Below are 12,650 nucleotides of genomic sequence, written 5' to 3'. Positions count from 1 at the left end.
ATCGAGGCCCCCAGCCCTTCTACCAACCCCCCGTCCACCTTTGGGAAATTCAGCCCCCCCCTAAGAAGTGCCTCATCCTCTCCGAGCCAGCTGGGGCTTCCGACTCATACAACCTGTGGTAAAACTCCTTGGACGCTTTATTAACCCCTGCTGAATCTCCGACCAGGTTCCCGTCCCCGTCCTTTATTTTCCCAATCTCCCTGGCTGCCTCCCTCTTTCTGAGCTGCTGCGCAAGCATTCTACTGGCCTTCTCTACATATTCATAAATCGCCCCCTCGCCTTCCTCAGTTGTTACACCGCCTTCCCTGTAGTTAACAAGTCAAACTCCGCCTGTAGCCTCCGTCGTTCCCTGAAAAGTCCTGCCTCTGGGGTCTCCGCATAACTCCTATCGACCTGTAGTATTTCCCTTAGCAATCAGTCCTTTTCTGCTCTGTCTGCCTTCTCCCTGTGGGCCCGTATCGCGATCAGCTCCCCGCTAACCACCGTCTTCAGCGCCTCCCAGACAACTGCAGCCGAGACTTCTCCCATCTCATTAACTTCCATGTAGTCCTGAATACATTTCCGCAGCCGCCCACACACCTCCTCATCCGCTAAAAGTCCAACATCCAGTCTTCAGTGCGGGCATTGGCCACCCTCCTTGCTCACCTGCAAGTCAACCCAGTGCGGTGCATGGTCCGAGATCGTGATCACTGAATACCCAGTGTCCACTACCCCCATCAGTAAAGCCCTATTCAGGATAAAAAAGTCAATCCGGGAGTACACTTTATGCACATGTGAGTAGAAGGAGAACTCCTTCACTCTCGGCCGCCCAAATCTCCATGGGTCCACCCCCCACCCCATCTGCTCCATTAACCCCTTTAGCTCCTTTGCCATTGCTGGCACCCTGCCTGTCCTTGAGCTCGACCGGTCTAACCCTGGGTCAATGACTGTGTTAAAGTCCCCCTCCATGACCAATTTGGGCGAATCCAGGTCCGGGATCTTCCCCAACATCCTCTTTATAAACTCCACATCATCCCAATTTGGCGCGTACACATTCACAAGTACCACCGGCAGCCCCTCCAGCTTCCCACTAACTATAATGTAACGGCCTCCCACATCGGCAACTATTCTTCCCGCCTCGAATGGCACTCGCTTGTTAATCAGGATCGCGACCCCTCTAGTCTCTGAATCCAGCCCCGAGTGGATAAACCTGCCTGACCCATCCCTTCCTTAATCTAATCTGATCAGTTACTCTAAGGTGCGTCTCCTGTAACAGAAGATCCAACATCTAACATTCACACCTCCATCCCCCATCAGTGCAAATGCAAACTTTTACTCACAGCTCTGCAGCAGGCCCCAAATCAATACAGAAGGCATTGCAAATAACGTACAACAAACAAGAAACTCTTTTCACATGAGCACTGCAGCAAAGTTCAAAGACCTCAGTCCGCCACCACGCCTTCCGTTCCAGCGAAGTCCATCACTTCCTCAGGCGACTCAAAGTAACAATATTGCTCCTCATACGTGACCCAATGACGGGCCGGATACAGCAGTCCAAACTTAACCTTTTTCTTGAAAAGGGTCGACTTTATCTGGTTAAACCCTGCTCTTCTCCTGGCCACCTCCCCACTCAGATCCTGGTATATACGCAGGATGCTATTCTCCCATTTACAGCTCTGTGTCTGCCTGGCCCACCATAAAATACACTCCTTGTCTGGAATCTCACCACCATTACCCTCGAGGTGGGGGGGGGGGCGGCTTCCTCGCGAGCGCTCTGTGAGCCCTGTCCACTTCCAAGGGTCGGGAGAACGTCCCTTCCCCCAGTAACTTCTCGAACATGCCCGCTATGTAAGCCCCAGCGTCCTCTCCCTCGGACCCCTCCGGGCGACTAACGATTCTCAGGTTCTGCCGGCGGGACCGGTTCTCTAGGTCCTCCACCTTCTCCAGGAGCCTTTTCTGGAGGGGGACTTTAACACAGTCATTGACCCAGGGCTAGACCGGTCTCTCAGCATCCCCATCGCCAACTCCACTGCAGCTTGGTGTTCCTCTTGCTCAGTCAGTGCCTTCTCCACTTTCTGAATCGCCCGATCCTGATCATCCAGTCTAAGTTCCAGCCGTGCAATCGATTCTTTAATCGGGTCCAAGCATTCCTGTTTCTGCTTGGCGAAGCCCTCCTGTATGAACTGCACCAGCTGCTCCGTTGACCGCTGGGTCGTCAAGCCAGGACCCCGGTCATCCGCCATGCTTTCTCCCGCTGCAGCCTCAGCCCAAGCCTTCTCTGTTCGCCTATTTCTTCCCTTGCGAGCACGTCTAGTCCGCTGCTCCATGCACTGATGTAGGATTCATCTTCACAATTGCCTCCACCATCAATTTTCCGAATCAAATCCGACAAAAATTCAGGGAAAAAGGTCCAAAGGTCCGACCCGAGCAAGAGCCACCAAATGTGTGACCTACTCCTTCATAGCCGCCAGCGGGAGTCGCAGTCACAAATTCTTAATTTAGTAACTGTCCTCTGTTCCATCTATGATTGAACTACCATGGCATGTCAGAAGCTAGTGGCTGGGCAATAGGGGTTAACCCCTGATATGACCAGTCAGCCCTAACAGCACCCCCCCCTCTCTACAGCACCTTGATGTGCTAGTGCAGGAGATACAACACCTGCCTTTTCACCTCCCCCATTCTCGTATACTTTATTTGCTCCTCACAATATGGACTCACCTAGACTTAGGAAACCAAACCTAGAACATCTGCATTCAGTCCACAAACATGACCCTGAGTTTACTGTTGTTTGTCATTTTAATTCTCCACCATTCTTCGGCTCTGAGCTTTCTGACCATACCCTGCTACAGTGTCTGACCTGCTGAATTTTTCCAGAATTTTGTTTTTTCGTTCCCTCAGATTTTCAGCTTTTGCAATATTTTGCATTTGGATTATTATAATTCTATCATGACATGGCTCATGACTAGTCCAGAGCCCATACATACTTGAAGAGCAGGCCTAAAATGAGAGCCGTTCTACCACAAAGAACAGTAAAGAACACACCATCCTTAAACGAGCTTTCACTGTCTGGATCAATCTGGAAAAGCCTTCAGTAATCAACTGGATGGATATTGAGATTTTGTGGTAGCATGCCACATGCTGTGCAATCTAACCATTATGAAGGAACAGCCCTTTCCAACATTTATCAGACTAGAAGCAGACGAGTTGGAGCTGAATTGTAAGTAGAAGTGGAGGAACAGTGAGAGGAATGGAGGCTATGCGACAACACGGACAGTAGCCTCAATGCAAAGCATCTCTCCACACACCAACAACACCACGGGAGGCAGTGGCACAGTGGTATTGTCACTGGACTATTAATCCAGAGACTCGGTAATGTTCTGGGAAGCTGGGTTCAAATCCCACCACAGCAGATGGTGAAATTAGAATTAAATTAAAGGAAACCATTGTCAATTTGCCTTAAACCAAGGGAAAGAAATCTGCTGCCGGAGTGGTTTGCGCCGCGCAGGCCGGCGCGGAGGTGGCTTGGCACCACGCCAACCGTGCCAAAGGGCCTCTGCAGGTCGGCACGAGTTGGCGCATGCGCGGGAGCGTCAGCGTGTGCTAGCGTTAGCCCAGCGCATGCGCAGGGGAGGGTTCACCTCCGCGCCGGCCATCGCGGACTGTTACATCAGCCGGGGCGGAGGAATAGAGTGCCCCACGGCACAGGCCCGCCCGCGGATCGGTGGGCTCCGATCGTGGGCCAGGCCACCATGGGGGCACCCCCTGGTCCAGATCCCCCCGCGCTCCCCCGAGGACCCCGAAGACTGCCTGCGGAGCCAGGTCCCGCCGGTAAATACCTGTCGTAACATACACCGGCCGAAAACGGATGGCCACTCGGCCCATCGCGGGCCGGAGAATCGCCGGGGGGGGCTGCTACCAACGGCCCCCGACTGGCGTGGCGTGATTCCTGCCCTCGCCAAATCCCCGGCGCCAGAGAATTCGGCAGCCGGCGGGAGCGGGATTCACGTCGCCCCCCTGGTGATTCTCCGTCCCGGCGGGGGGCTGGAGAATCCCGCCCCATGTCAGATCGTAAAACCTCTTCCCACACTGCATTTGTGTTCTAGGAGCAATACTGCTGGTATTGATCTCCACTGTTATTTCTTCTCCTGTCACCTGCTGCTGTGGTGCAGCATGACTCTCCTAGACACGTCTTGCACCAAGATCTTATGTATATTGTCAGAAAACCTTGGGCACTCTCTCTTGCATGTTCTCCAGTCACACATTCACGCCAAGGACTCCCAGCACTTCTTGCAACTATAATGTAACTCCCCTTTAAGAAGTGCAGGCTACCTTCAAGTAGTGTTTGCCAATGACAGTGCCAGGTCCACTGGTGATATGTGCAGCCAATGTACAACGCAGGTAATGCTGGCTGTTCACAGTAATCCTTTAAAACAGAAGGCTGCATGAACTTAATGCAGTAAATGAGTGGGGTTAATCATTCTGTTTGCAGAATGGGCATATACCTTGATACATTTATACATGAATAAACATAAAGTTTAATATTTTGGTAGCAAAAATAAAGAAGTCACATATTACTTATTGAGTAGAGGAGCAAAGAGATCCGGGGACACAAATACAGAAATAACTGAAAGAAGTTTTGCAAAACCAAGCACTAATGTTAAGTCTGAAAGGATAGAATTTTCTTTAGCCTATCTGTACACACTTTGTTTCCTTTCGGCGATTGTGGGGGAAGTGGTGGAAGGATTCCCGGCTAATTATCAGCCAGTTGGACCGCATTATGAACGCTCCTTCCATGGCCAATAAGTCCTGGCATTGGAATGGAACCCAGAGCTTCTGGCCTAGAGGTAGGGACGCTACCACGATGCAGAAGACCTCTGAGATAGAATTGAAAAGTAGAAAAGCTACCCAAAACCTTTATTGAACCTTGGTTGGACCATGTTCTGATTGCTATATTATGAAACGAATAGAGAGGCTCTGGAGAGAGTGCAGAAAAGATTTGCACAATGATGTTAGAACCGCAAGGTTATCTCTACCAGGGCAGCAGCCTCAGTCCCTTTTCTCTAAACAAGAGTAGACTGAAAGTTGACCTAATAGAAGTCATTGAAATTATGAAACATTTGGTAGAATTGACAAAAGAAATGGGTAGGATTTTTGTTCCGAGATCCTGATAATGCCATTGGGGTGAAACAAGGTTTGGGAAACCACAAATGCGGGCTGAGAGATTCAGGGGAAAAGTTTGGAGGAGGCGGCCAGACCTCATCCAATTAAGAATGGCACGTGGACTTCCAAGAGGGAGCCAATAGGAAGCTGCCTACCACTGGAAGATTGGCAGCCCAGCTACCTGAGGAATGGGGTGCTGAAGCTTGCAGAGGCACCCCTGCAAAGATGTTTCTGGATAGGAGCGAAAGCAACAGGGTACTTGTTATGGGGGACTTTAACTTTCCAAATATTGACTGGAAACGCTATAGTTTGAGTACTTTAGATGGGTCCATTTTTGTCCAATGTGTGCAGGAGGGTTTCCTGACACAGTATGTAGATAGGCCAATGAGAGGCGAGGCCATATTGGATTTGGTACTGGGTAATGAACCAGGACAGGTGTTAGATTTGGAGGTAGGTGAGCACTTTGGTGATAGTGACCACAATTCGATTAAGTTTATTTTAGTGATGGAAAGGGATAGGTATATACCGCAGGGCAAGAGTTATATCTGGGGGAAAGGCAATTATGATGCGATGATGCAAGACTTAGGACGCATCGGATGGAGAGGAAAACTGCAGGGGATGGGCACAATGGAAATGTGGAGCTTGTTCAAGGAACAGCTACTGCGTGTCCTTGATAAGTATGTACCTGTCAGGCAGGGAGGAAGTGGTCGAGCAAGGGAACCGTGGTTTACTAAAGCAGTCAAAACACTTGTCAAGAGGAAGAAGGAAGCTTATGTAAAGATGAGACATGAAGGTTCAGTTAGGGCGCTCAAGAGTTACAAGTTAGCTAGGAAGGACCTAAAGAGAGAGCTAAGAAGAGCCAGGAGGGGACATGAGAAGTCTTTGGCAGGTGGGATCAAGGATAACCCTAAAGCTTTCTATAGATATGTCAGGAATAAAAGAATGACTAGGGTAAGAGCAGGGCCAGTCAAGGACAGTAGCGGGAAGTTGTGCCTGGAGTCCGAGGAGATAGGAGAGGTGCTAAATGAATATTTTTCATCAGTATTCACACAGGAAAAAGATAGTGTTGTCGAGGAGAATACTGAGATTCAGGCTACTAGACTAGAAAGGCTTGAGGTTCATAAGGAGGAGGTGTTAGCAATTCTGGAAAGTGTGAAAATAGATAAGTCCCCTGGGCCGGATGGGATTTATCCTAGGATTCTCTGGGAAGCTAGGGAGGAGATTGCTGAGCCTTTGGCTTTGATCTTGAAGTCACCTTTGTCTACAGAAATAGTGCCAGAAGACTGGAGGATAGCAAATGTTGTCCCCTTGTTCAAGAAGGGGAGTAGAGACAACCCCGGTAACTATAGACCAGTGAGCCTTACTTCTGTTGTGGACAAAATCTTGGAAAGGTTTATAAGAGATAGGATGTATAATCATCTGGAAAGGAATAATTTGATGAGAGATAGTCAACACGGTTTTGTGAAGGGTAGGTCGTGCCTCACAAACCCTATTGAGTTCTTTGAGAAGGTGACCAAACAGGTGGATGAGGGTAAAGCAGTTGATGTGGTGTATATGGATTTCAGTAAAGCGTTTGATAAGGTTCCCCATGGTAGGCTACTGCAGAAAATACAGAGGCATGGCATTCAGGGTGATTTAGCAGTTTGGATCAGAAATTGGCTAGCTGGAAGAAGACAAAGGGTGGTGGTTGATGGGAAATGTTCAGACTGGAGTCCAGTTACTAGTGGTGTACCACAAGGATCTGTTTTGGGGCCAATGCTGTGTGTCATTTTTATAAATGACCTGGAAGAGGGCGTAGAAGGATGGGTGACTAAATTTGCAGATGACACTAAAGTCAGTGGATTGTGGACAGTGCGGAAGGATGTTAGAAGTTACAGAGGGACATAGATAAGCTGCAACGCTGGGCTGAGAGGTGGCAAATGGAGTTTAATGCAGAAAAGTGTGAGGTGATTCATTTTGGAAGGAATAACAGGATGACAGAGTATTGGGCTAATGGTAAGATTCTTGGCAGTGTGGATGAGCAGAGAGATCTCGGTGTCCATGTACATAGATCCCTGAAAGTTGCCACCCAGGTTGAGAGGGTTGTTAAGAAGGCGTATGGTGTGTTAGCTTTTATTGGTAGAGGGATTGAGTTTCGGAGCCATGAGGTCATGTTGCAGCTGTACAAAACATTTGGAGTATTGCGTGCAATTCAGGTTGCCGCATTATAGGAAGGATGTGGAAGCATTGGAAAGGGTGCAGAGGAGATTTACCAGAAAGTTGCCTGGTATGGAGGGAAGATCTTATGAGGAAAGGCTGAGGGACATGAGGCTGTTTTCGTTAGAGAGAAGAAGGTTAAGAGGTGACTTAATTGAGGCATACAAGATGATCAGAGGATTGGATAGGGTGGACAGTGAAAGCCTTTTTCCTCAGATGGTGATGTCTAGCACGAGGGGACATAGCTTTAAATTGAGAGGAGATAGATATAGGACAGATTTCAGAGGTAGGTTCTTTACTCAGAGAGTAGTATGGGCGTGGAATGCCCTGCCTGCAACAGTAGTGGACTCGCCAACACTAAGGGCATTCAAATGGTCATTGGATAGACATATGGATGATAAGGGAATAGTGTAGATGGGCTTTAGAGTGGTTTCACAGGTCGGCGCAATATCGAGGGCCGAAGGGCCTGTACTGCACTGTAATGTTCTATGTTTCAGGTCCATGACCTTTTTCATTATTGCTAGAAACATTTTGAGATGTCACAGATTTTAAGCAAGTACAGCGACAGGGAAATGGTGACCAGGGGTTAAAAGCAAAAGGGAAGGTCCATGTTAGATGGAAACAAGGAAATTACAAAAAGAGATCATGGTGCAAAGCAAATGTGATTGGTATTGTAGTCACTAAAATTTACTTCACAATCACATCTCTTATCAGGTATCTTCTGTTATAAAATATACTCTCTCAAGCCCAAAAGCATAATTTATGTTGTATTGACCCTATGATGCATTACTTTGACCCACAACTTTGTGTGGCAAATTGCAACTTACAATAAATATATAATATTCTGTGAATGCCATGTAATTTAAAAATAATTAAATTTCTGTTTACAGATTTTGCAAGGCCCTGTAAACAAATTGATAGAGCAAGCATCACAGGAAGATAATGATGCAAAGGTTGATGTGGCAAAGGATACATCTGATAAGGATAATGAGTAAGTTGGAGACCACCATTAATATATTTTAAGGGAAAGAAGCAAAGTTCAGTTGGACTAGTTACAAGACAACTTCATTTCCATGTTTATGCAAAGAATCTCATTCTTGCTGTAACACGATTTAAGTTTGAAGAGAAGGATTCTGATTCTTCAGGATGCCAATGCTTTCATTTCCTAGTAATTTTACTGCAGGGCTGAAATTGTACTCTGAACAAATGAGCAACACAAGTGTATTTTCAGTAGTAAACTTAATATTTGACCAAGTTTTCTGAATATAGATGATGCACACCCAGCCGAATTTGCATTAAGTGCCAGGAATGCAGAAAAGGGAGGGGCACTGGATGTCTGTGCAGGGATAAATATATTGCCACCATCCTTAAAACTGCAGATACGCTTCCCTGCTTTCTGCAGATTAGGAAATAGTGTGTATTGTGCTGAAATGTGCCTGGAGTGCACCAATTCTGAGGAAGGAGAGTGGACGGTTTCCTTTTCCGACACTGCCCTTGAGGAATGCTGAGGGAGGTGGTAGCAAGGAGAAAAATACCAGGCGCTCTCCTCAACAAGCTGGATTCAAAAAGAGATCTCAAGCAAGTGAATGCAGTTTTTCAAAAATTGTCATCCAGATGAGAAAGAATTCAGCACTCCAGGAAGTTTTCCAAGGTAAATGACTACTATATTTATTGCTGAAGAGCAGTGGACCAAACCTAGTTGCTCCCCTCTCCGAGCACTTCCAGTGCAGCTATAATGCTGATATATAGAAGACTACCAGGCTATGTCCTATTAACAAATATCTACGACCACCAACAACCACTCTATTGGCCTCATTCCAATTATTAGCAAAGTAATCATATTAATTGTCCTTCAAGGCAACAGAGAAGTTTGGAAGGTGCTGGTGAAGGAACCTTGGCTCCCAGGTGTCTTTGGACAGTCAGACCTGCCTAGAGTGCTGTTCCGATCACCACCATCCCGCCTCTGGCTTTCTTTAAGGTGCCCGCTACCAGCACCTAAACTGGCCCCCTGCTTACACAACCTCGATGCTGACAGGAAAATTCCAGCAGCTCAACTTGAGACTCATGAATGCAAAAATGATGCAGGTCACTTTGTTCAATGGGAGTATGGGAAAGGTATAGAGAAGGTCAACAAGGATGGCTTCTAATCTGAGAACATTGAGCTGCGAAGGTAGACTCCTTGGGAGAAATATAGGCATTGGTAATGTTGTAAAATGAACAATAGTGGGTCAGCCAACATAATATATCTTGAAAATGACATAGAAAATGTGTATAACATACAGGTGAACTGATAATGTCCCTTTCACTCACTCAAAGTCAGAATTATCTCTCTGTCTTGAGTTTGGATTCCCTCAAGAGGCTCAGATGTAAAAAGGGAACTGATTCAGGCTTTCAGAATGACTAAAACTGTCAACAAAATGCAAGTAGATAGTGTTTGAAGTATTGCACCGGGACTACACAATAGACTGAGAAAGCAGGGATTGACTTGGAAGATGTGGATGTTTAACATTTTTCCAAGGGTGGACTTCCGGTGGCGGCCATGGAGTGAGCGGTCGCACATTTTGGTGGCTTCCGCTGAAGTGGTATTTTTCAGTCCTTTCGCCTTTTGAAGGGTGACGTTTTTGGATGGAAATAGATGTAGGATTATCTGGAGAAGGTGTTAGCCCTCTGGTGTGGCTGGTGGATGGATTTGAAAACTAGGAGTGGGCGAGAAGAAAAGAGCTGCTGGGAACAGGAGAGTCTCCGTGGTGCGGCATAGGTTAGGATAGCGGAGGGCAATGGGGCTGTTCTGCCTGCCTAGAGGTCAACGGAGCAGTTAGTGGACTTTGTGAATGCTAAATTCAGCCAGCAGAGGAATGTTAAATTCAGCCAGTAGAGGACCTGGCCGGTTAAAGCAGGGATCAAGAGAGTGGAGCAAAGGCTGGAGTCCAAGGGCCAGGCAATGCAGATAACGGAGGAGGCGATGGGGGAGCATGAGGAGCAGTTGGCTTTGGTGGCTGAGGTGGGGTGACGTGGGAGACCCAGAAGAGGCTGAAGGAGAGGGTGGAGGATCTGGAGAACCGCTGCTGAAGGCAAATTTTGAGGAATGTGGGGATGCCTGAAGGCATCGAAGGTTTGGATTTAGGCATGTATGTGGCCAAGCTCTTGGAGCAGTTGATGGTGATGGGGCCTTTGACCGGCCCCTGGCGGTCGACCGAGCGCACAGGGCGCTGCTGAGAAGGCCGCAAGCGGGCGATGGTGGTGCGGTTGCACCGCTTTCTGGATAAAGAAAAGATTCTTTGGTGGGTGAGGCAGATGAGGAAGTGCACCTGGGAAGGGAACAAGCTGTGGATGTACCAAGACCCGGGTGCAGAACTGGCGAAGAGGAGGGCCGGGTTTAATCGGGTCAAGGCTGACCTCTTCAAGAAGGGGGTGATGTTTGGGATGCTGTACCCGACCTGCCTTTGGGTGACTTTCAAGAAGCGGAATATTATTTTGGCACACCAGACGAGGCGATGGAGTTTATGAGGGACAATGGACTGGCAGAAGAAGGAGGGCATTGAACTTTGGAGGAGTTTATGCGAAGGTTTCTTTGTTCCCAGGAAACTTTTCCCATTGAAATGTTCCCTTTGTTTTGATGGCGGGTTGTTTGGAGGGTAGGCCCTCCACGGGGGAATATCAAGCGTCTGTGCACCTTTTCTGCTTTTTGGGGGAATGTGGGGTGGAATTGGGGGGGGTAGGGGGTTTGGTGGCCTTGGGCGGAGACCATCGTGCTAGCTGGGCGGGCTAGCTAACAGGAGTGCAGTGGGGAGCTGTCAGGAGATAGAAGTGGGGGAGGGGCTTTGGGGTTGTTGTTTTAATTGGTGGGGGGTGAGTTGCTGGCAAGGATGTGGTTGATGTGGCGCAGTTGGAAAAGTATCAGTGATGGTGGACATCCGAAGGTGGGCTGGGAGGGTCGCGTAACACGGGCCGGGGACTGGCCCAAAAAGGGATATGATTGATCGGGGGGGGGGGGGGAGGGGGAGGGGGGAGGAGCCCCCAGACCAGGCTGGTCATGTGGAATTTGAGGGGGCTGAATGGGCCGTCAAACGGTCATGTGTGTTCGGGCACCTGAAGTTGGAAGGTGGATGTGGCCTTTTTGCACGAGACGCATTTAAAGATAGAGGATCAAACAAGGTTGGGGAAAGGAAAGGATGGGGCTGGTATAAGACGAGGGGCGGGTTGGGTTGGGTTGATTAATACGGTCATACAACCGAGCTTGGGCCAGTTGAGCCCGATTGGTGTTTATGCCCAAAATTGTGATGAATTGGATTTCATGAGGCGGGTGTCAGGGAAGGTTCCTATCCTGAACTCACACCGGTTGGTCATGGTTTGGGGGGGGGGGGGGGGGGGGGATTTTAATACGGTTATTGAGCCAAGCCTGGGCCGGTCAAGCTTGAGATCGTCGAAGGTGTCGGCAGTGGCGAAGGAGCTGAAATGGTTTAAGGAGTGCATGGGAGGAGGGAGGACCCATGGAGGCTTGGGAGGCCGAGGGCGAAGGAATTTTCATATTTCCCCCATGTGCACCGGATGTACTCCGGTTTGATTTTTTTAATGGTGGACAAGGCATTGCTGGCAGGGGTGGTCGACTCGGAGTTTCAGCGATCATGGTCTCAAACTGCACGCCGGACTGGGTGGATTTGCGGGTGGACTGGGGGGGTGGGGGGGCAGCGTCCGGAGTTACGTGGAGCTAAAAGACACTGGGAAGGTCACAGCATGGAGGCACTCAAGACAGTGGTCAGCGGGGAGTGTGTCTCAATTCAGCCACATAGGGAGAAGGCGGAACGGGCAGAGAAAGCAAGGCTGGTGGAACAGATTCTGAGGGTGGACAGGATGTATTTGGAGACGAGGCTGTTGAAGGATAGGCAGAGGCTCCAGATGGAGTTCGGGTTAGTGACCACGGGGAAGGTGGTGGGGCAGCTGCGGAGGGCCAGAGTGGTAGTATATGAGAAGGCGAGTAGGATGCTGGCCCACCAGCTGAGGAAGCAAGAGGCGACGAAGGAGATTGGCAGAGTAAAGGATTAGGCGAGAAGGGTGGTTTTGGACCCGGTGGGGATGAATGCGGCGTCTTAGGCTTTTGACAGGAGACTATATGAGTCTGAGCCCGGACGGTCGGGAGGGAATGCTGTGATTCCTGGATGAGCTGGAGTTTCCCAGGGGGGATGAGGGATGAGGCATTGGCGCAGGGATTGGGGGGCCTCTTACCAGGTTGAGGGAGGTGATGGAGAGCATGGGGGCGATGCACGGAAGGAAGGCCTGGGGCCTGGATGGGTTCCCGGTTAAGTTTTATAAAAGGT

At 49.1% G+C, this 12,650-nt stretch overlaps 1 protein-coding gene across 12 annotated transcripts in view; it reads left to right on the top strand.

Annotated features, from left to right (window-relative positions):
* Nucleotides 1-12,650, top strand: part of ica1 (islet cell autoantigen 1) — a 316,484-nt gene that overhangs the window by 177,881 nt on the left and 125,953 nt on the right. For all 12 annotated transcript variants that reach the window (XM_072509105.1, XM_072509100.1, XM_072509097.1 and 9 more), the window contains one exon: nt 8,226-8,326. In XM_072509105.1, coding sequence (XP_072365206.1) covers nt 8,226-8,326 — 101 coding nt within the window. The remainder of the gene's footprint in view (nt 1-8,225; nt 8,327-12,650) is intronic.

The sequence above is a fragment of the Scyliorhinus torazame genome, chromosome 6, assembly GCF_047496885.1.
Source record: "Scyliorhinus torazame isolate Kashiwa2021f chromosome 6, sScyTor2.1, whole genome shotgun sequence".
Taxonomy (NCBI): Eukaryota; Metazoa; Chordata; class Chondrichthyes; order Carcharhiniformes; family Scyliorhinidae; genus Scyliorhinus; species Scyliorhinus torazame.
Note: the sequence above shows the minus strand (reverse complement) of the source record. Positions and strands in the feature narration are given on the sequence as shown.